Source organism: Tauraco erythrolophus, chromosome 4 (assembly GCF_009769465.1).
Source record: "Tauraco erythrolophus isolate bTauEry1 chromosome 4, bTauEry1.pri, whole genome shotgun sequence".
Classification (NCBI taxonomy): Eukaryota; Metazoa; Chordata; class Aves; order Musophagiformes; family Musophagidae; genus Tauraco; species Tauraco erythrolophus.
The window spans coordinates 33,956,247-33,979,847 of NC_141468.1; the positions used below are offsets into that span (position 1 = coordinate 33,956,247).

General features: G+C 37.7%; 1 protein-coding gene across 2 annotated transcripts in view; it reads left to right on the forward strand.

Moving 5' to 3' along the window:
• The first annotated feature begins 1,177 nt into the window (after positions 1 to 1,177).
• Positions 1,178 to 23,601, forward strand: part of CNTN1 (contactin 1) — a 99,569-nt gene continuing 77,145 nt past the window's right edge. The window contains exons 1-4 of one of the 2 annotated variants that reach the window (XM_086609822.1): positions 1,178 to 1,289; positions 5,644 to 5,646; positions 16,055 to 16,184; positions 20,013 to 20,185. In XM_086609822.1, coding sequence (XP_086465948.1) covers positions 1,178 to 1,289; positions 5,644 to 5,646; positions 16,055 to 16,184; positions 20,013 to 20,185 — 418 coding nt within the window. The remainder of the gene's footprint in view (positions 1,290 to 5,643; positions 5,647 to 16,054; positions 16,185 to 20,012; positions 20,186 to 23,601) is intronic. The other variant, XM_086609823.1, reaches the window with a different exon arrangement.

The following is a 23,601-nucleotide window of genomic DNA, read 5'->3' on the forward strand; positions in this document are numbered from 1 at the left end:
AGGGACAATGCCATCTTAGCATGCAAACATGTCCTAGCATATGTATTACTGAAGGGTATTCAAGTATATATGAGCATATTTGTATAATGAAATAGTAACAAAATGAATAAGCTGAGAGGAATGGATAATATCAGCATGTGCCTGAGATACAACGATATTCTGTCAGTGATAACCTAGAAGCTTTCCTTTGTGTGAAGGTTGTAACTTAACTAGTGCTACAGCAGAATCAATCAAGAAGTATGAACAAGATGTGATGGATGAAAAGGATACATTTATATATTCATGGCAAGAAATCCATGAAACAAAATGGGAAATTGCACACTGCAAACATGATGACGCATTGCCCTAAAGAAATAGATAACAGCCACCAGCCAGAAACAAAAAGCTGGCAAAATATTCTGATTGAAAGAAGTAAAAAAATGTTATAGAAGTATTCTGAAAAATGGTATCTAAAATCTTAGAATATTCAAAACAAACTACATGTTTATTTAGCTTGGTTTTAGTATATATACAGGGAAAAGAGAAAACTTCAAATATGACATTGCAATAATGATTGTGTAAAATATTTAAAAGGAAGCTCATAAAAAATAATGCTGCGTTTCCAGAAGATCATGAATTGTATGTTAAAAATTGAAAAGGAATGATATGCTAGACAAAATAAATGAATCCTGAGAGAGATTCATGTACTTTGGTTTCACTGTAATATTCTTTTTACAGAGTTTGAAATCATTAATTGTGATATAGTATTTACTGAGATGAAGGAGGATAGAATCTGGATTTTCCTTACTTTATTGCAAACTATGTATTATTTTAATATTTCTAATAACGTGAAGTGTTCTCAGGGAGATGATCTAGAACCAACCCAAAGCATAGTTTTGGTTTAGGAAGACGAGTCTAAAAGAAGATATTCAGTATTAACATTTACCATGTTACTTATTATCACCAGAAGATCTGAGTACTCTTAAACAGTGTTCTCTCTGAATAAAAGAGGTCATTCATTTGATCCAGCAAATTTGCTAATGCATTTGTTATTCAAAAGAGTCTATCCTATACTAGCTCTTATGTATTCAGTTTAAACAGATAATGTGGCAAGTTAAATGTGATATGAGATAAAGCCTTATGTCAGAATTATTCACTCCTTTTTCTTCTCTCTAATCAGGTGTTTTTAGCTGTCTGAATGCTGGTGTTGCGAGGCACAATTCCCTTTGAGATAATCGCTGAACAGAGGATAACCATGTGGCTCTTCATCTATCATCTTCTTACACCCTGTTTCGTCTTCTCCCTGACAGGTAAGATGACCTCCCATGTTAATTCATTTAACTAACTGGTTTCAGTTTTATGCATTTCAAGGTCAATTATGCTGTTTGTATTGCTTTAATTTATTTCTGCAGATACAATGAATTACTAAACATGAATAATGAAGCTGTAAGGAAGCATACTTACCACAACGGAGGCTGTAATTGAAAGCTTGAAAAAATTAAGATCTGGACTTTTAATTTGTTTTTGTCTGTCCTAATTCAGTATACAGAATTATATCTTCCTCTAGTTTATAAAAAATATATCAACCATCTATTTGTGCACAGATGATCAACATGGCTAGCAGAATGGAAATATGCCCACAAAAAGCGACACTAAACACGAAATTCTGTAGTAAAGACACCATCTAGAATTCATAAAATTCATAAAATCCTACCATCACAATGTAGTGGTAGTTTTCATAATACTGTGGGGAAATGCTGCATATACTGACTTTAATTTTAAATTACAAATGGTAAAATTTTTCATAAGTAGAGATGGGCCCATAGATATTAAAACATTCAGGAGTCATATTCCTAACATCTGAAATTGCAGAGATATTTGCAACTGAAATTTTGATTCAGTTCTAAGAGATGGAAGGGGATATTTGGAAGATTAAAATTCAGCATTAAAATGTAATTCCAACTGTTCTGAACAACTTTGAGATTTGTAAAGCCTGTTTTAAACATCCATAACAATTTAAATGAATGCTGGTTTTTAGTTGCTATGATGAATATTACTGGCATAAGTGGAGCTCTTCTCAAAAAAAAAAAAACATCTTGCTTATGTGCAGACTTCATGAACTGAAACCTGAGCATGTAAAAAGTGGAATGATTAAATTGTGCGTACGCAAAATATTGACAGAGGTTTGAGAAGTTCAGATATTCTGTACTCGATGATTCTGTTATTTTCGCGGTAGGCTTTAGATCCTTCCCTTCTTTGAGGGGAAAGTTACTCATAAAGCTAGTTCTACTGCGTTTCATAAAACATTCTTGTGTTTCTCTGGGTTCTTTATGTAATTAACTGAAATGAACTGTTCATAGTCTTGCTTAGTCTGGCCTACCATTTCAGACATCGCCTCGATTTCACTACCATAAGACCATATTGTTTGTATTATTGAGTCCAAAAGCAAGATTAATACCTTGATGTAAGCTCATTGCCTTTAAGAAATTACTCCATAGCTCACAGAAGTACTTTTTGGTTTAGTGAGAACATTATTTTATTCTAAGAAGGGTTTGAACTCAGCTCTTTACTCCATATCTGAGTTTTTTGGAGGATATACTGACACCTAATAAAAATAAAGACCTTTAAAATGTTTTGATCTCATGCTTACAATGTATTTATTATGTGTTTCAAGGGCGTTGTTTTTTGTTAAGAAATGAGGGTTGCTGGTGGCACCAAAATGAAAAATTAAAATTCATCGCTTTAATTTAATACTGGTCTTTTCCTGAAAAAAGAGGCTGACAGCTACCATCAGTAATGGTACACATGAGATTTCTCTCTGGACTTGGTGACATCAGTTGCAGTAGCTATGCAAGTGCTGGTCATTGGTTAATCAAAAAGTTCAATCAATCACTGAGAACAAATGTTCAGTTAGTTGCTTGATGGGCAAGGCCAGATGATTAGTGCTATTACTTGTGTATTATGCGCATAGCAGTTGTGCCCAAAAGCCAGAAATCTGGGCACCAGAATGAGCCTCCTGGCAGATGCCCTAGAATGACATGGTAAGATTGTGTGCTATGAGAGTCACAAGTGACAGAGGAAGAACAAAGATGGGTATGATGATATTGCATGCAGTTTGAGTATGCATTGATATATTCATAGCAGTGTTCGTTTGATCTTTCACTTGACTGTAATTGGTTACATTAGGCTATGAGTCCTATGAGAAGAATAGGTGTGAAGGGTTGGTGTGAAGGGTTTTGAATCTGGGCGGGTTCTAATAGTGGTGTTACCAGTTCAAAGAAACTTCCTAACTTAACTTATCTTCTGGTATGAAATAAATCCAGGACTTTCTTGTATTTTTCGTCAAAAGCCAAATATAAGACCTACCACCATCTGTAAAGACACAGAACCATCCTCCAATGGAAGAATCGTAGTCTTCTATAATCCCAGGGAGATCGTTATTTCTGACATATTTTTGCAAGGCTGAGTAGTGCACACACTCTCTGCTCTTTGACCTGCTCTACTTTGCATAAATAATTAAATATTCATGTGAGTTGAGAGATTCTACTTCTGTCATCTAGGGATTAGGGCGCACTTCTGGATTATATAAATCTGATGTTGCAATCTTTACTCTGCCTTAGCACTTGAATCTTGCTGGAGGGTTTCTCATATGAGTGTTGGAGCTGCTGGCGGTTAGTCTTAGCAGATTTTCCTTTTCAGTATATTTCTTGGCAATGAAAATGTCATGGAAACCAGAAAATACCTAGCTGCAGTAACCAAGGTGAAATATAAGGAGTTGATCAGGAGTCTTCACAATATGGTTAAAAAGTTAAAAGATAGATGCTGTAGAGAAAGAAGGAGCACAATTAGGGTGATCATGTCAAGTTTTAGGAGATGTTCTTGCACATGTCATACTATCAAGGGCAATGCTGGCAATGTCAACAGTAGTGGAAGAATGTGGGAATCCGGGACAGATTTTGCGTAAAGTTCATGAGTTCTCATTTCAAGACAGACCAAGGACTAGAGTGAAGAGACAAGTTAGCTGGGAGCAGATGTTGAAAACAGAATATTAAAAAAGTTGCTCTAGCACTTTTTAACAAAACATGAGGTTTCTTTAGAAGTATATTTGGCTCACTTTGCCTCCTGTGGTGCTGGACCCACAGTTCTAGGTGGTTCTACCATGTAAATTGTATTTGGGCAAACCAGTCTCTGACTCTGGAGCCACTAGTCAAGGTTTTTGCAACCCATGGCTTCTAAACAAACCTACTATATTAACTGCTCTGAAGCCAGGAAACTGATAGCTTCCAGGGTCCAATGTCCTTTGAAAAGTCTCACCATATGGTCTGTTCTGAATTCAAAGATACCAGCCAAGAAGCCTAAAAGTATTGAGAATTCATGCTTTTGATTGAGCTTTGAGAGGTTCCAGAATTGCCTGCTAGAAGCATTTGAGAAAAAAGGAGCTAGGAAGGTGAAAACCTGAAAGCTGCGCTGACTTGAAAAGTTCAGAATTTGGCCTGAAAGGATTACAGTTATTACAACGCTCTGTAAGCTGAGGATTTTCACCTGTTTTCAAATAGATCTTTATCCTGCTGAAGGAAATTAAAAAAGACTTTTTTTCCCCAAATGAAATAACATCTTTATTAGAAAGTTGGAGTTTACCTTGGAATAAAACCCCTGACTTTAAGCCAGTTCTGTTTTGTGATATTCGAAGGCAGAAGTTGAGGATCGTTACAATGACCAGCCATTTCCCATCAGTGGGGAATGTGCACTTACTGGACTGAAGAGAAGCAAACATTACACGAATCAGTGCATCAGAAGTTTAGGCAGAGATCATCTTCTGCAATGAGACAGGAGCAATATTTATTTTCCAGGTAAATTAGTGCTTGAAATGTAGTCTTGCAGATATAAATTGATGAAAAAGCCGTAAATAATGTGGTCTTTCACTCACTGATAGAACAGACAGTTACAATAAGGGCTGCTTTTCAGAGCGCACTTTCAGCAGCGCGAGGCAAATGAGAACAGCAAATCACTCCTCAGGGAACATTGTGATGATTGTCAGTCCACTGCCAAAAAAGTTATTTCATGCCTATTACTGGTAATATTTGACTCTTCTCTTTCCCCTGACATCTGGGCTCTCACCAACAGACTTCTAAGTTGCTTTTAACTCCCTGTTAAATTCATATCCTGTTGCTAAGTCTGAATTTTAGATCTAGTACATCTCATATAAATCAATGAACCAAAGTGTATCTTCACTTGAGAGAAGAACCTTGCACCGAAAGAATTAAGAGGCTTTTTCAGCAACAGGCTTGTTCTGTTTTTTTTCATCCTCCAAAAGACTGATGAAAAGCTGCAAGGGCCCTATATTTTATTGTGCCTAATGAATACTTGATTACATTGGACCATAAGAAGAAACAATAGCAAAAAATGTTACAGTGTTCCTCCGATATTTGATTTCTAATCAAACTGTTCTACTTTTTACCTTAGGATTTCATAGTGCAGAGCCAGGCAGTACCTGAGTTTGGGTCAGATCCGTCCTCAAAAGGCAGCTTGTCACTCTAGTGACTGTTTTGGGTGGTGCAAAATGAGCTAATAGTCTGGGGTAAAAATGTCGAAAGCACTTCTACATCTCAAGGAACCTAATGCCTTATTTTCAGAAATCACTAGGACTCCAAGCTTCCTTGAAAGCGGGTAAAGAAGAAGGCCAGTAAGACCCAGGGCCTCTCAGTACAGGGCAGTTATTTCGGTGTGTGCATGCAGATGCAATGAGACAGCGTGCTGGATTTCTGAGCACGCTGCTGGTATTCCTATGTACTTGAAAGACTTGCGTGGGGAGATTGTGTAGAGTAGCTACTGAACTCTACATTCATCCTTAATTTGCTGAGCACTGGCTTTCCCACGAGATCAGCATGTTAGGAGCTTAAGTCACTTTTGATGTAGCACTTTTGTTTTTAAGGAAGAATAACCTAAATGATTTAAGTATCTGCTAGACAAATGTGAGTAAGTTTAAAATTACTGTATTTGGTGTTGGCTGGCACTCCTCTTGACAGCCTGAGAAGACAAGCAAACTGTACCCTGACATTTTTAGGTGTAAATGGAGAAACACTCTGCCAAGGTTTGGAGCTTTTCATACTTGAAACTTGCTGTAAAGCAGAAACTATGTAACTATGTGGCTTTTCAAGGACTTTACTGGCACATGTGAGATAGGAGTAATTCTCCTACTCTTTTCTGTCCAGAAAGGTAGAGGCAGCCTTCCCAAAGACAATTTAACTCTTTGGTATAACATGAAGTGAGACTGCTTGAGTGGTTACTTTTTCTGTTTGAGTGCCGACTGGTTCTTGGAAATTGATGTCCCTTTAGTGTCTTGCTGGTTTACATTGATACCTCTTCTCCATCAGGATGATGGAATCTTCTTTATAGACCATGAAATGCTATATCATGAATTTTGTGGACATGAACACATCACTGCTTCAGCACATAAAGTTCCTACGAAGCCAAGTGCAACTTTCCCCACTTAATTATGAGAGAAGTAAAAAAAAAAAATAATTCAGCCCTCAAACATTAAATCATATATAGCTTGGATTTTCTCTAGAAAAGTAGATTCAAAAATGCATGTTATGAACAGAGAGCCAGAATCTAGCTTATTTAAAGCTTTTTTACCTCAACATATGGCATTATTCACAATCCTGTTTGCCTTGTCTCCCGTGTTCCTGCTTGGATCTTAGAAGACTATTTCATACTACTGGACAGTGTCTGACATTTGTAAATAAATAATCATGTGTTTTGTGATCATAATGCTCAGATACGTGGAAGTGCCTTGTTTACCCTCCTGTGAGCCTGGTAGAGATATTTTGGATCATTTCCAGATCAGTTTGTTTCTGAGCATGAGCTTCTCAGATACTAGTAGGTCCTCATTTCTGTGACATATTGAAAACAGTACGAGATCCACTTCTAAATACCAAATGGTTTCTAGGCTTGCGATGCTGATAGAAAGCCTGACGATTTACTGATAGTTAAGATAATGGGTGAATCCATAAAATAGAGAGGTATAGAGGAAGAGGGAACAGAAAGAGAAAGAGAAGGCTCATTAGAAAAATAAAGATGCTAATTAAAATAATATTATATCTGTGCGCAGTGGGATGCTTAAATTTTGTGATGGATTGAGTTCCTGAAAGAATATGAGAGGCCTCTAATGAACTTAAATCAATCCTGTCTCATCATTATTAGCTTTAAGCAAACAGTATTACCATTTTACCCTTAAAAATGAAGTTAAAGATCTTAGTATTTCCAGCAGAGGCTGTTGTAGCCATCCCTTAGTGAAACTGTTACTATCTTTCGTTGAAAATATATTTTCATTACAGTGGAATTATTAGGCATTTATCCATTAAAAAACTACTGCTAACCTTCTTACAATTATCTTCAAAATGAATTGGTGTATGCGCAGACATTCCGAAAGGAAAATTCATACTGTTTTGCTTTCGTTTTTTAAAGCAAAATGGTAATTTATTTGTTAAAGTATGCAATCTGTAGGTCTTGAAGAGCATTCAAATCTTTCTCCTTTCATTTTTCAGCACTCCGTTCTCATATATGGAGGTTTAGTCTTCTAGTCTTAGAGCTTAGCGTTTTTTTACTATGGAATAGAATGCATGTACAGAAGTGTTTGCAGGATTAGGGCCTTAAGATACATCCGCTGTAGCTCCTGAACATATGGATTCATAGGCATATGTAGCCCTGCATATTTTACTGCCAGCCCTTCACTGTATTTCAGTAATATCCATCATCATTTCCTCTGTTAGTTTCTTTTGCACATGGTGCCTTACACACTAATGTTTTTCTGCTTGACACGTGCTAGTTGTTCCTCCTGAGTAAAGCACCTTTTAAATGGCGCTGGATCTGGGAGCCCTTCCAGAAGCCTGAGTGCCTTAAGTAATGGTCGAGGGAATGCTTGCTCCACTTTGTTTGATCATCTGTTCCCATTATTAAGGTTCAGTTATTTGAATATTCAATTTTTTTCCTGTGTTTTAATTTAAGCATTTTGTGAGATTAAGGACCCTGTAGAACAAATAAGGCAAATAATACAAATGGACATCCATTAAAAATCTCTTGTACATGATTCACAATATGTGAATCATTTGAGTGAAATGACTTGACCTTACATTTGACTTCCCGTTAAATCTGCTTCCCCGATGAGTTGCCATAGACTATATATCCACGATTTCTGATGAATCACTTGAACTATATAACTTAAAAAAATTGGTAAAGCGTTAATGAGTTTGTAAATAAGGAAGAAGTTAAAATATTATTTTTACTCCTAAGTGAAGAATATTCCACAGCTCCTGCATGAAATATAGACAACTACCCTATAAGCCACATGAAAAGGTATGTCTTGTAAAGAATGTAGAAAATGAAGAAGATGTACTTGAAATTAGTGTATCAAATTAGAAAATGAGATTAAATGTGAATTTATAACATTTTTTGCTTATTGTCATGCTGGTCATGTGAAGACAGAATGATGCACAAGTGTCATAACATTGTTTAATGACCCGTCTTTGAATGATGTTTTTATAAAAAACTAACAGCAAAATTACAGTATACTATTCCTTTTGAGAATTTTCTATTTTCTTCTACTTTTCTGTATTCAAATTAGATAGAGTATTGATTATGAAAAATGTGAGGATAAGTATATTGAAAAGACAGGTAGCAGTCTGTACAAAAAAAATAATTAAATAAATTGAAGGAATGATGCATTTCAGGTTCCCTACAAAATAACATCTCACATCAGGTATAAAATAACTCCCTGTCTACTTGTGGCAACTGTCCATAAGCAGAAGAATATACATCTATTTGAATTAGGTAGTTGTTAAATGTTAACTGTGAAGTAATGTGTAATTATTAGTAGCTGCATCTACCAGTAAACATAATGGTCTTTTTTCTCTTTCCCAAATTTTCTGCCATGTGATACAGTAGTCCTGATTAAGATCATCAGCTCTTTCCTTCTTAGTATGTGTTCCCTGCCTTTGTGTTATCTATCAGCCATATGATTCCCAGTGCTGAAAGTAGCAACAAAAGGCAGAGGAAATGTACTCTGTGTGTACATGGGGTTTGTGCCCTGCAAAATGTGTGGGGTTTGCTGCCCTGCAACTTGCTCCCTTAACCTGGTGTCCTGGAAAGCAGTGCACCAGTGGCCAGTTCTCAGCAGCCAATTCTCACCTCATCAATGCCCATCCAGGAAATTCCTAACTCTCTGAAGCTATCCTAGTGTAGAACTGATAGAAAAAAAGAGAAGATCATGACTGAACATAGAAAGAGTCATTAACAATTGGTGGTGGTGATGATGAGTCTGACTGTTAAACAAAGTACTACAGCATGAGTAAGATGCCTTCAGCCACGATATGCAAGCTGCATGGGGTTTCTATTTTCCTGACTCTATTATAAAATGTGTAATTGCTTAACTCATGAGTTGTCTTCAGCTTCACACATGCCCGTTTATCATATCTAATGTCATATTTAATCTGAGCACTAAATTCTGCTTTATAAATGGGTTTAGGAAAGCTCTCTGGACTTTACAGTCCCATGAAGGCAGATACCCAAAGAGAGTTTAATCCCCAGGAATTTCATAGATTAAACTTAAACTTTGAGGTTTATTATTTATAGATCCTAATATGATATCTATGCTGGCAGTAAATGACATGTAAAGGTATTGCATCAACAAAATATTTGGAAAGTTTGGGAAAGGAACTGATGAATTATCTGGTATTGTAGAAATTATGTTCCTATATATCTCAATAAAATCACTGTTTCCATACATTTCTGCAGAAGGTTCATAGGGAAAAAAAAAAAAAAAAGTGGATTTCTATGACACCCACTAGAGGATGTTTAATTTTGGCGAAGAAGAAGCAGGTACACTGTTATCTTTGGATATGTGAGGGTGTAAGGACAATAGTGTCTCTTCGTGCTTGACCGTCTCCATGTTCTTTGGTTATCTGAGCCCTGCAGAACAAGTAAGAAGCAGAAAGTGCAGTTGCAATTCTGGTGCTGCACTGGAGTGGAATAATAATTTATTTAGGGCAAGGACTGTTTTCTTAGTACTACCTGACCATGTTCTCCCTGACCTTCCACAGAGGTTTCTCGAAGCTGCTGCAAAGCAAGCAAAACCGAGTGTATAAAAATAGGTCTCTCATCAGTTGTGGAAGTGGGCTGTGCCATCATTGTACCTCCCTCCTGAATCTTAACACTTGAAGAAACGGGAGAGAAATTGCCAGTAGTGTTCCTGTTGTTACTAGTGATGGTGCTACAGCTGCTACAGCTACCTCAGAAGGTTGAGCTCCAGGAGGAGGCTTGGATTCTGGGTTCAGTGCCAGGAGCAGGCTTCAGCCAGTGGGCTCAGCTGAGAGACTCTCGGTCATGTCGCACAGCTACAGTCGGGTGTATCCAAACTGTCTTAAGGGAAGAAGATTCATTGCTCTTTATTTTAACCATCTAAGGGTTAAGTATGTGATACAAGTTTCAGCTTTCTCTGTAGTTCATGAAGAGTGAATAGGATATCCAAATTGCTGGCTGGAAATGCTTGTCTGGCTCCTCTAAAGAAAGCCCATATGACTAGTTGTCGTGGTTTTAGGCTGATCCAGCAACTAAAACTCACACAGTCTCTCCTTCTCCAATAAAGTAGAGAGGAGAGAAAGAAAAAAAAAAACAAAGGACTGAGGGTTGAGGCAAGAACAGAGGGAGCACCCACCAACCATGGTCCTGGGCAAAACAGGCAGCGCTTTTCTCAAAGCAAAACAGTTTATTAATGATTACTTAGAAGGACAAAGGGAAATAAAAACCGATTACTTGAGAGGACAGAAAGAAACAAAACCAGATCTTAAAACCGACACCTTCCCCCCCCCCACCTTCCTTTTCCTCCCGGCTCTACCTCCTCCCCCCAGCAGCACAGGGGGCAGGGACTGGGGGAGTGCAGGTCAGTTCATTCCGTGCTGTTACTGCTGCTTCTTTCTTAAAGGAGAAGGAGTCCTTACACCCTTTTCCCCTGCTCCAATGGATCCCCTACCCACGAGGAAAAATCCACAAATTTCTCCAACGTGAGTCCAGCCCACTGGAAACAATCCTTCCCCACAGATTGCTCCGGTGTGGGCTATACCACAGTCTCGGGTACTTAGGGAGCTGTAGCCACTCGCTCCGGCGTGGGTCGTCACGAAGACTCCAGATGCCTTTCTGCCTTGCCGTGCCCCCAACACGACCATCCTCGGGCTCAGGCATCTTCTCCCCACGGGCTGCGAGTGGGTTGCTGCTCCACCGAGGCCGTCCTGGTTGCAGGGGGGCAGCCTGCTCTCTCACCATCAGCCGCAGGGGAAACTCGGCTCCGGCACACCTCCTCCCGCTCCATCCTCACTGACCTGCTGTCGATGCAGCTGTTTCTCTCAGATCTCAGTCCTCTCCAGGTGAACTCAGCCCAGTGGGCACCCTGGGAGTGGGGTGCCCCCGAGTTCCCCAGCTGGCTCCGCCGCCGCCATTCTCCGTGGGCGGCGCCGGCCCGACGCAGGCAGCCGCCCGGCCGGGAGCCAGGGAGCGGGGGCAGTGCCCTCCTCCCTTCTCTGGTCGATCCTGGGCGAAGCACCTTTTCCGGTTCCCTTGTCCTGACTTAAATAGGGCAATTCGCAGAGGCGCCCTATTGGCTCAACCCCGAGGGGGATGGCAGTCTGATCCGGTGGCCAGAACTAAGCCTAACCCGGATCCAAAACCGGGGAGGTCGCAGGGAGCAAAATCCCTCTCCTGCCACCAGAACCACCCCCCCCTCCACATCAAACCATGACACTAGTTTGGACAAAATCCCTAACTTTTAAAATTACAGGAGATAAATCCTACACTTGATATTAAGAGTCTTACTTCAAATTTCCAGTACATAAGAGAGTAGACTTAGAAGAAAGAAAGAAGGAATTACTATTCTTGCTATCACTTCATTTATTGAACTTTATCTCCTCTGTGTCATCTTATTAAGGTTTGAGATACTGGAATGCTGCAAGCCTAGGTTATCTATAAGAAAAGCCTTTTAAAGCATTTTATGTTCCATGATTTGCTACACGTTATAAAACAACCCCTGAAAACATATGCAATATGTGCAATCTGCAGCTGAGAATGAGTAAGACAAAAGTAAACAATTGGGTTTTATTTAATTTTCTGTTTTGGAAAAAAATAAGCCCAAGAACTGCTGTCTTCTCCTGTGAACTAAAAAAATTCACAAAGCCTTTAATAAACTACATTTTTTTAACTTTGCTTACTGGTTCTGCTCATACATACAGCAGTTCTCATAATTATAAGCAGCTTAACTTCACGACATTATCCTTAATCTATGAGTAAAATCGATTTTCAAAATAAATTAGATGCATGTAAGGACTGAATTAGCTGATAATAAAATAAATTGACTTGTCTGAAAGTGATTTGCGTGACTGGTGTTGAAACAAGCGAAGTAAACCTGCTTTCTCTTGATACAGGAATTATTTGCTCAGCACTCTAGCCCACTGAAACTGATGTTTTGAGTTCAAGATTTTATGTTGTCTATGGTAGTAGCAGGTTGGCATAGTTGCTTAATACTGTGTAGAATGTAAATATTATATTTATGTTCAAAGATTTCCATTGCACATGAAGAGCAAGATGAGTATGTGCAAATACTCTTGGTGTAATTTTTTCTTCATTATTTCTTAGTAACAGTCTAAATAATTAGAAATTTGACAAAAACATGTTGTCACAATGGGGATAATGTCAAACCAAGAAAACGCAGCTGATGAGGAATTTTCTGAACAGCTAATACAATCATTCAAATACTAAAACACAGAGTGCTTGTTCAGAGTAAGGTTTTTCAAACATTGTTTAACGGGATGAAATGGGAAAGAAGTTGGGAAGAGAGGAGCTGAGCTCTGTGTGTATATGTTTGTGTGCAGTTGAGCACTGCTCACCCTTTCCTTGATGGTGAGAATTTCCTTCACTTTTCCCCTAACCCTGTCCACATTTCTGCCGAAAAGTCATGTATTATGATGTCTATACTGGATGGTATTTTCCTGGCACCTCATTTATGCCATATGAAGTTTTCTTTTTCTCTGTTTCAGTTCCTTTGATTCCCTTCCCAGTTGTATCCCAAGCAGTTTTCTAGTTATGCCATCTCCTCTCCCTAGGTATATCTATGTCTTTTCATCACAGTAATGTCCAAATAGACCAAGATCACTTAGCCATTCCCCGAAAAAAGACAATTAAAGAAACCTTCTAGTGTCATGATCAGTGTTTCCATAAATGTGTTTTTGAATGAAGACCTGTAAGCTAAGCTGGAATTATTTACTTGGTTAATTTAGGGTATTTTTAATGTACAATAACTGCATTTGGCTTTGATAAATCAATCCCTTCCCTTCTTCCTACCAATGTTACAGTGACCTACATCCAGGACAGCTTTGCTGAAGTCATTCATCTTTTGAAAATCAAGTCACAATTTGTCTTAGTGTTGTTAGATTTATGCCAAATTTACCTGACATGAGTAAATTAGTGTCAGTGTAGTTACAGCAATACATAGAATTATTAGATTTATATAGAACTATATTATGAAAATAAGTACTGAACTAATGAAACATGATCTTTAACAATCCTTCTGCAGATATCTTTTTTATTATTGCGTATTCATAGACAGACACCGGATTATGGCACTAGCAGAAAACTGGTTACAGCTCCCTTTCCAGTTCAAGGTTGGGAAAAAAAAAAATCAGTTTCCTTTGGGGCCAAGAGTAGGTCCAGAAGTTACTCTGTGACACGTATGGTTGGGCAACTTCATTTTAAAAGACTAATTCATGTAATGAGAAGAGAAGTCTTTCAAAGAAGCAAAGACGAGCAACTAGAAAGAAAGGCAGAGCTTTTGAAAAATGGTCTGCTGACTTTGGTATTTTCAAGCACACCACTATGTAAAAATCTACATATTGCTAGATCAAAAGAAGAAGTAATTTCAGACCGAAAAGTTGAGAATCACGTATTTGCTCAGAGCCTGCAACGACTGAGCCACAAACCTGATGGCACTTTCTGTCCAGTTCTTAAATTCGAGTACAGAAGAACAACGGCCTCTAGCAGCAGATAGCCATATCATATGCAGCTGACTCTTTCCACCTTAAGATTCAAATGTTACAGACCACTTAGGCATTTCATGGCATGAATTTTTAATGCTGCGCCAGCACTGCTAATTATACTGAGTGAATGTCTGTTTCTCACACCTATCAAATATGCTTTATAATGGCCCTTCCACTGCAATCTATTATGAATCTGGTTTCAGATGGCTGGCTCAGCAGAAAAAGATGAACAGACTGCGTGTCAGGTGGGGCAACTAATAAACGTTTCACTCTTAGTCGTAAGCTGAGTGTGGACTAATGGTATGTAAACAGTGAGAAGGAGAACAGGGAAGGGAAAGGATTTGTGAAAAGATCAGCAAAAGAAAGGTTCACACTATAAGTGAAGTATCACGCCTGAGTGACTAAGTTTGGATGAAGAAGGGCAGGCTAAGAGCACAAGGAAAAAGATCAGTTGATTGAAGTTGCACCTACAAGAAAAAGGGAAGAAGTAAAAATAGGGAAAGGAAGAAGGAAATGGATGCGTTAGATAAACTATGGATGAGAAGAAAAGTCCATTTCATCTGTTGTGGTCCTGCTTATTATTATTGTTTTATGTGTATATGATACATAAACACTGACATGATTCACATTCTTTAGTTATATAGATAGATTCTTTCTTCTTTTTTAGGTTTTATAAAACCAGCCTAATTTAGTCTAAAATTTTGTAAATGTGGCAGTACAACACAGAAACAATTTTTATAGGCAGCGCGGATAATATTGCGAAACGTTAGGATTTGTCCATCCTTAACAATTGCTGTTGGAAATTTTTAAGCAAGAGATTCAAGCATCTCTAAAGATCATATTAGGAAAACTGTGGGTTTTTTCCCTTGTGTTACAAGATTCCTGCAGTCATTTTCCAGATCTCTGGTGTCTCTAGGATTTGGAGCAAGGCTCTGAACTTCAATGGAAAGTGAACCTGGTAGCAGTCATGTACTACTTTGCTTTTCCCATTTGCTTATAGTTGTCCACACTGTTAGTTCAGTCTCAGTAGAGACCTGTGTTGAGCTGTGTTGTCTAAAAATGTTATCTATATGGAGCATGCACTATCATCTCACCATGCCATTCTATACCTAAAATGCACATTTGCAGTTTTCACAGAAAAAAAGCAGTTGCATCCTGGATTTGCTGGGCAGAATTTTCCCATAGCCTTCCACCTTTGCTCCTAGACCTCGAAGAGCAGTCTTGGACGCTTATAGGCGATAAAGGAGAAGGGAAAGCACAGGGGCAGGCAGACCCTGTAACCTTTTCAACAGCATCAGCAAACAGAGGATAAAGATGAAAAAGAGTAGTTTGTTGTCAGACCTGTTTGACGTTTATTCACCTTTAAGTGCTTGGCTTTACAAACTTAAATTATTTTTGATGTGGGTTTTTTTTTTAGATTTTTTTTTGGAGGAGAGAGAGTTAACACATACATATACTTAAGCATGAAAAGAAGGACAGAAATATATTCTGGAAACAATGTAATTTTCAGCTGTGATCTCCAACATAAATTTTTCTTTAGCTGATGCAATAAAGATTTTTTCCAAATGTATAAAAGAATTGGAGCTGATAAGAAACATTTAATATGTTGATAGTTGTTTTGCATCTGAACATGTTTGATGAGAATTCGTTGGCCTCTGTGAAGTGAGTTGATCTAACTGCATTCCTAAAGGATATATCTTCAATTCATTATTGTCTCCATCAAATAATTTATGGTGTCAGTGGAGAAGGCAGAGAAGGTAGTTTTACAGGAACATAGTTTGAATTACTTTTGTTCTCAGAGAGCAGGAGTGAAGCAGGAGTGAGTGAAGGAAAGCCAGCACTTCTGTTATCCATACTGCTCTGATTTTGTTGATACATATAAAACTTGATTTTGGAGGACTCACTAGCCTTCACATTTTGAATGTGGAAAGTGTAATGTCAATTCATCTTCAGTTTGCCTACTAATTAAAAACTAATTAATCTCAAACTCTGTTTTTCAGAGGAAGGAAACAAAGGTTATGGACCTGTTTTTGAGGAGCAACCCATTGATACCATCTACCCAGAAGAATCTTCAGATGGACAAGTTTCAATGAACTGCAGGGCTCGAGCAATTCCTTTTCCTACTTACAGGTAGCTCTCTTCTTTTGATTTTCAGGTCTTATGTATTTTACTCAGTGAGTGTTTCAGGTTGTGGTATTAAATGATTGACTGTCTTAATGGGTCAATACAAAGTCTTCAAGGCAGGAAAAAATGAGGAAATTTGCAATTTTTGAGTAAAAATCAACCTTGATTCAATTTGTCAAAATGTCTAGACAGTGTTGCAAGTAGTACATTCCTATTGTGTTAAATGTTTTCAGCTTTTGAAAGCAAAAAAAAAAAAAAGGTGACCTTTAAAAAATAATTAGGAGACTATCTTTCTAGCTTAGGCTAAAGATGACCGAGGTTCAAGTCCTTATCCTTCTTGATTCAGAACAGCTTTTTTGTCCTATTTTACTCTGAAAGAAGAAGGACTGCCTGTTGAACCTGGATATTCTACATCCTATGTTGCTTTTGCATCCACCATATTTTAGAGACACTGTCATGAATGTATCAGGTATACTACTGAAGACATGAAAAACGTTCTTCCAGGAATATGGTTGAACTAGTTTTAATAGAGATTCACAGAGGACCTCTTTCACAATAATTGTATTGTTATTAGCAGGACAATTCTGCTTTGTTGTGAGATTTCAGAGCATCCATATGAGTTTGTCAGCTATTATCTGCTCTTTATGTACAGAGAAATGTACTTAAGATTGTCGCCATTAAGACCATGACTAATTTACAACCTAGTCATGGGCAGAAAACTACTGTCATCATACTAAAGGACAGATGCAATTTCTTGCCAGCAAAAGAGATCCATTTCACTAAATTGTCCTATGATCCTATGATCTGCCCCCAATACTCACTTGCATGTGTTCCTAGACTCTGGCTTCTAAGACAGAAAAAAAGCAGTTGAGTCTGCTCACCCATTCTTTTAATTCTGTTACAATATTGTGGCAGCTATGGTATTCTTCCATCAAAATAGCTTAACTAGTCTTCATTGCCTTTTTTTTTGAAATATGTTTACAGGTTATCTCCATATATAGAACCACTTGTGATTGAAAGATTTGAGGGGAAACTAGAATACCCCTTCTGAATATGCTCCCTGGCTGTAGTGTCTTTACAAGTTTTTCTGCATGGCATTTTGCTGTTGCTTTTGTTTGCCGTCCCCGTCCATGCCTGGAAAGGACTGGAAGTGGGGAGAGATCAGATACACTTAAATTTGTTACCCTTCTGATATACTTACCCATCACTTCCAGTCTGTCCAGAGACTCTCCCACTCTGTCTGCAAGACTATGTAAACATATCATCTATAGAGTGATTACAGGCTCTACATAAATTTTATTGTTCTTCTTTCTCTGTTACGGGCTCTGCAAAATCTGAACTAGTAAACTCACTCTGGAGGAACTGGCTCACGCCTCCAAAGCTCTTCCTATCTAGGAAAAGATTGAATAATTATTGCAGATAGGTGATGGGATGATAATTGCAACACAGAATAAGGCCACTTTCCTTATTTCCTGACATCATTATTTTAGTCTACCTCAATATATTGTCTTCATTTCATAGCCCTCCAACAAAATTCTTCTGGTTTAGCGGTAGATAAGTCCTTCCTACCACTTTTGTTTACTCTGAGCATTCGCCTTCTTAGTCTTCTTTTAGAAGTTCTTTATTTTCACTGTTTGTTAAGCATTCATCCACTCTTCCTTTTGTATTTGATGGTCCTTCACCCTTGCTAAAGTTCAAATACTCATTGTAGTTTCTAGGAATCTATTTTTTTTCCCCCGTCATTGCTGGGACTTTCAACACTGCTAGGAAAGGCAACATACTTTCATGGGGACAAGATATGAATACTTTAGTCCCCAGTCCTGTCTGCAAATCATGGACCTCAGATTACTGCACTGTCTCTCCTGAAATGACCTTTTATGCAAATACACACTGATAATTACCTTTTTCTGTAGCACTCCTACCATCTTTAGAGTTTTCATAGATCTCTTGGTGGTTCTAGCATTTCTAAGGTTTCTTCAAATACCTTCTCTTTCTGTAGGCTCCCTTCAGATACAGCCTCTTGGGTGGTTCCTAACTCACCTGTAGATATCTTTATATTCTTGCAGTTTTACGCCTCAGCTGGAAGAAACTCAAATCAGCGTTGGAAAAAGAGAAGACAGATAGATAACTACACGTTTTACTAATACACCTTCCTAAGCTGGTAGGCAGTTTATAGCAAAAAAAAAAATCTCAAATATTTGTTCCCAGCTCTAAAGAGATACAAATTCTTTTAAATTCAGTGTGCCCGACTGGGTGCTGTTAGACATCTTACTCTGCCTTTTCCTGTGTGAGAAACGCTATGCATGTATGAGAAGCACGCACCAGCTGAACCTGGTGAGAGCTACCCATGTGAATGAAGTCACTCACAAACACAGCTTTTGTGGAGTGAAGGAGTTGCTATTTAAGAAGCAAGGTTTGAGCAAGAAGATGCAATTACTGTCTTTGTTAAGGTTAATTTTTTATACTGCAGAGTAACCCTGTTTTACAAAACAATATAAATTAATATTATTCTCATAGAAAAATAAAGTATGTATCATAAAAATACGATTGTGTTTTGCCTTTAATAAATTCCAGAGAAATTTTTTAATTCTTACTCTTTACAGTTACACGTTTTGTGTGATGTTTTTCTGATTTCTTTCATTGCAGCATAAGCTGTCCTCATGACAGTTATTGCTAGGTATTTCTGAACAGAGGATTTATTTGTAATACAGGCATGTAGTATATCTCACAGGACTGAAGTGATACCTCTAAAATCCTGTAAAAGCTAAATGCTATTTACTGCATCTTGAAAATCCTACCATTTCATTATTTATTTTTATTTTTAATTTATTTCTTGTTAGTACCACTTCTGTTATTATTTCTTTCATGACAATTGCAATTACAGCTTCCAAATAAGTATTCTGTATATTTCAGTACAACAGTTCATTAAGGAAGCAACACATAGGATATGCGCTCTCATTTTCAAACACTAGTGCCTATCTTTACCTTTTGACAAAAAATTATTTATACTGCAAGAATTCGATGATCTTTAAATGTGTTTAAGTTGCAGCTTTCCCGTTTGTGCTCAGAAACGTGTAATCGCTTTCAAAGAAGGTTATAGGCTCCCCCTTGTGGACACAGCAATAGATGTAAATTTAAATCGTGAATATTGGTTCCCACTCCTTGCGTTGTGACTTTGTTGAAATCAGTGTAAGTCAGTAAGGGCCAAACCTGGTCCACCGAGTTCCTCTCGTAGTCCCTGAAGTGAAAGTTACAGCGACTCAGTGAACTGGCTGCGGGGTTTTACAGGAATTAAGGTGGGAGAGTCCAGCAATTTTTTCAAGGTAGTAAGTAGGTCTTAAATCAGGCGTGCCACTGTTCTTGCACAGCCTTCACTGGCATGTTAGGGTTTAGAAAACATTTTCATCCCCTAGAGCAAGTTTGCAAAAAGCTTTTACAGATTTAATTAGTCTGTACTTTAAAGGTGCAAAGGGAAAATTTTCTTAGCCAATTTGGCCTTAGATAACTATTTGAGGATATGTTTATAATCCCAGTGCTTCATCACTAGCTAATTCACTCACAGCTGGCTCAAGTATGCTGTGCTATATGGCCAGCAATCAGATTTTAGCCTACATCACATCTTCACAAGGCTGAAGCAGATTGAGACTGTTATGTTTAAAAGACCTGTGAAGTTCATCAAATCTTTGGCTCTTGCTGAAGAAAAACTTAAAACATATATAGAATTATATTAATAGCTTCATGTGTACAGTTTATCACAATTTATTTCAAATCATATTTCTTACTAGATTTGTTTTTCTGGGCCAAATCTTATGTCTGGCTTTTCTTTTTTAATAGGTGGAAACTCAACAACTGGGATATTGATTTAACAAAGGAGCGCTACAGTATGGTGGGAGGCAGACTTGTTATCAATAATCCGGAGAAATCAAGGGATGCTGGAAAATATGTCTGTGTAGTGTCGAATATCTTTGGAACTGTCAGAAGCAGTGAAGCCACTCTGAGTTTTGGATGTAAGCTGATGTTTACGTCAAAACGTAGAAATGTTACAGTTAGCTTGAAATGCCCAATGTTTTACACTGCAGTGTCTTCTGCTAACGTGTGCTATAGCTCTATGACTCTGTAAAACCAGTATCCTAAGTGCCTTAGTCTGCAGAGATCAACACAAAATCAGTTTTGTAAGCATTTTATATTCTTCAGCGTTTAGCTGACATGACAACCTTCTCAGTGAGTTATTGTTAAATTATTAATTGAAGAGACTCATGGAGCCAGATCCTGAGATAATAATGTCCAGACTCTTTTTAAATCGTGGCAGGACCTGAAGGGAAATAGTCACAGCAGAAAGATGCAAGTGGGGGCATATGGTGATGAGATACTGCTGCCATGCAGACACAACTGGGATGCCTGCAGGAGGAAGGCATGGCACTCACTAGTAAAGCATGCTCCCTGACTCCTAGGCTGCGATGAAGACCCTGCTGGGGGACATCGCTGTCAGCTTCAGACATTCATCACCTAATCTTGTGAATGCATGCATATGCACGGACCTGCACTGTCAACAAATACAGGCGTTGTGAAAAACTGGTGTACTACATGAAGATTAACGTAAAATTTTACTGACTGACAATTGACTTTGGGATTTTTATTTCATTTTGCCTTAACATGCTTTTTTCCATGGATGTTTTCTTTCATCAAAGAACAAAAAAGGGAATCTACAAAAAAAGGAATCCACTCTTACTGGTGACCATTCACAAAGCCCCGTGTGTCCTTTAATCCTGACACTATGTGCTTAGTGCCCCTCTTGTCTTTCAGCAGCCTCTGTGAGCAGAATTCAATCCTTACTGTATAAGATCAGAGATGAAGTGAAAAGTTCTGCTTTCTGCTAGTAATTATAAGACTGTGGGACCACATATACCAAGGAAACTCAGAGGCTATAATGAGCTGATGGATCACATCATAGTTGATCTAGTCTTAGTCTATTTTTTACCCAGTGTATTTTCTGAAATGAATAGAAGGCCAGGCTGTTATTTCCTTCTAATGAAGATGACATCAAAATTGAGTTTACAGAATATTTATTTATACCTAAAGCAGGCATCAGTGGTGCCAGTCCTGAACGACCAGTAGGATAAAAGCTACAACAGTAGCTTACAACAGTTACGAAAACAAAACACATAAGATATGAAAAAAGTAGAATAAGTAAAATCAAAACAGTATAAGGCATGTTTTTCTCCCTACTAGCTCACAGACTGCGTGAGCTGAACGTTAATAGTTAGGGTACTGGAAATTATACTGAACAGAACCTTAATATATAATATTCAAGTATTTAAATTATAATAGGGCAAAGAGGCAAGGAATAGAAGTGAAAAGGTAGATGGAAACTGATAAATATCTGTTGAAAAAATGGTACCGTCATTATTCTTTACACTGTTGTGTTTCTTCCCTTCTCTTTTTATGATCACCTATAAAAAATATTTCCTTCCGTGATCACTGTTTCTAAAGAATTGAATATAGAGTTGCTAAAATAAATATAGAAAATGTCTGATCTTTAGTGGAAGTTTTTGTTCCTTTGCTTGTGCATAAACTGATTGAAAAATGGCAACAACCATTTAGAAGAGTTCAAGATAGTCTTGACCAGCTGTACATGAGAGAGACATTTTAGTTTTGTCTTACTGTCAAATTTACTGAGATTATGGAACAAAAGCCACATTCTCTCATAAACTTCATGTCAATTAATCCATCGGAGAACACTGTCTTTAGTAGAACTGGATCTTTTTAGATCCAGTGCTTAAAAACCCATTAAAGTCTTTTTTAGCTGTTACATACATTGTCCTGAAGGAAGGAATTTTATCCTACAGGAATATTTAGTGGCTTTTTGGTGTGTGCTGAGCAAAATCAGAAGGTGATATACTGTTCTATTATCTGGGAAACAGTTTCAGAACAGTAAAACACAGCAATTTCATATCGGAGAGGCTGAAAGAATGACAAGGAAAAATTTCCATGCTCTCTAGGTACTAACTGTTTGCGTATAGGAGTGCAGTGATTATGCTAATTCTTTCATTCTAGCTAAAAAGGAATGTCTTGCAATTAAGAGTTCCTGGAATCAGCTTATTATAATTGTTGAGTGATAACCAAGTAGTGCTTACACAAAGAAGATATCAAGACCCAATCAGAGTACAGAGCATTTCGTTAAGTGGGAAGAAGGTACACAATGACATCTCAATAGTTGTATGACTTCCCTGCACCTGGCATAGACCATTCTATTTCAGGACCAACATAATTTTTTTACATGTACAAATGGCCTGTCCTAGTCCACATCTATAACTTTGTAATGGCTGTCCCAAAGTTTCAAAGGATGCTATAAACAAAATGTCTACACTTAAAATGTAAACTTAAAATAGTTAAAATAACTTGGTAAAATAACAATGGTAGGTTTTCCTTTCATCAAACACTACACCATATGCAAAGCAGTATCAAAAGAGCAACACGTTGCTAATGATTGTAATTTTTAATTTTTTACTCTTTCTGTAAGAGATTTTTAACACTAATCTGTTCCAAAGAAAGCAGAAATGAATAATAGTGGCAAGTTTACAAGGTGATTGAAAGATCCATAACAAGAAAATTGATGTTTGCAGGAGAGATCAGTCAGTATTTTGAAGATAGACAGTAGTTGTGTAGTAAGTTCTGGGTTGGCAAATGGAATGGGAATATACTCAAACTGCTGCAGATATTATATGAACACAGGTATTCCAATCCATGTGAAGATCTTCCTTGGCTCTGATTACAAAACCTATCTGGTCAAATAGCTGATTTTTACGAAGTCAATCTAGTATACTTAATTTCTTTTTTATCAAAGAGTAATATTCCAAATTAATTGGGAGATAGTGTGGAGAACTGAATACATTGACTGCACTAAGGCACAGGATAAAATCATATAAAATAATAATCAGAAGTCCTTAGAATGGCTCATTACAATGCCTACGATTTAGGCATTGATCCAGCCAAGATCCAGTCAGTCACTGGAAAGCTCTGTGTTATCTTCTGCTCTGTTTGAGCAGAATAAACGTTAGTATTTCAGGAGCTGAGAGAGGCATTTTTCCCTGGACACTGACACAACTCTCCTAGAGGTTTTTTCCTGCATTTGCCAAAGCAGAATAACATTTGCATCCTAGATTCTTGTAGTCATTCAGGTCTGACTGGATTGGAGCAATCCTTCATCTGTACCATATTTAGTAAATATAGCAGTTGTTACAAAGTTAATTATTTTTAGATATGGCAAAACATCTACTGGATCTGTTTAACTATATGTTGCAATTTACAGCAGTGAATAGTCTGTTTAATAATAGTCTACTTAATCTCTTTTTGCATGTAGCTCTGTCCTGATTTTTTCTTGTTTCTGACTTGCTGCTTGTGAACTTAAGTTTTAGTGAGATCT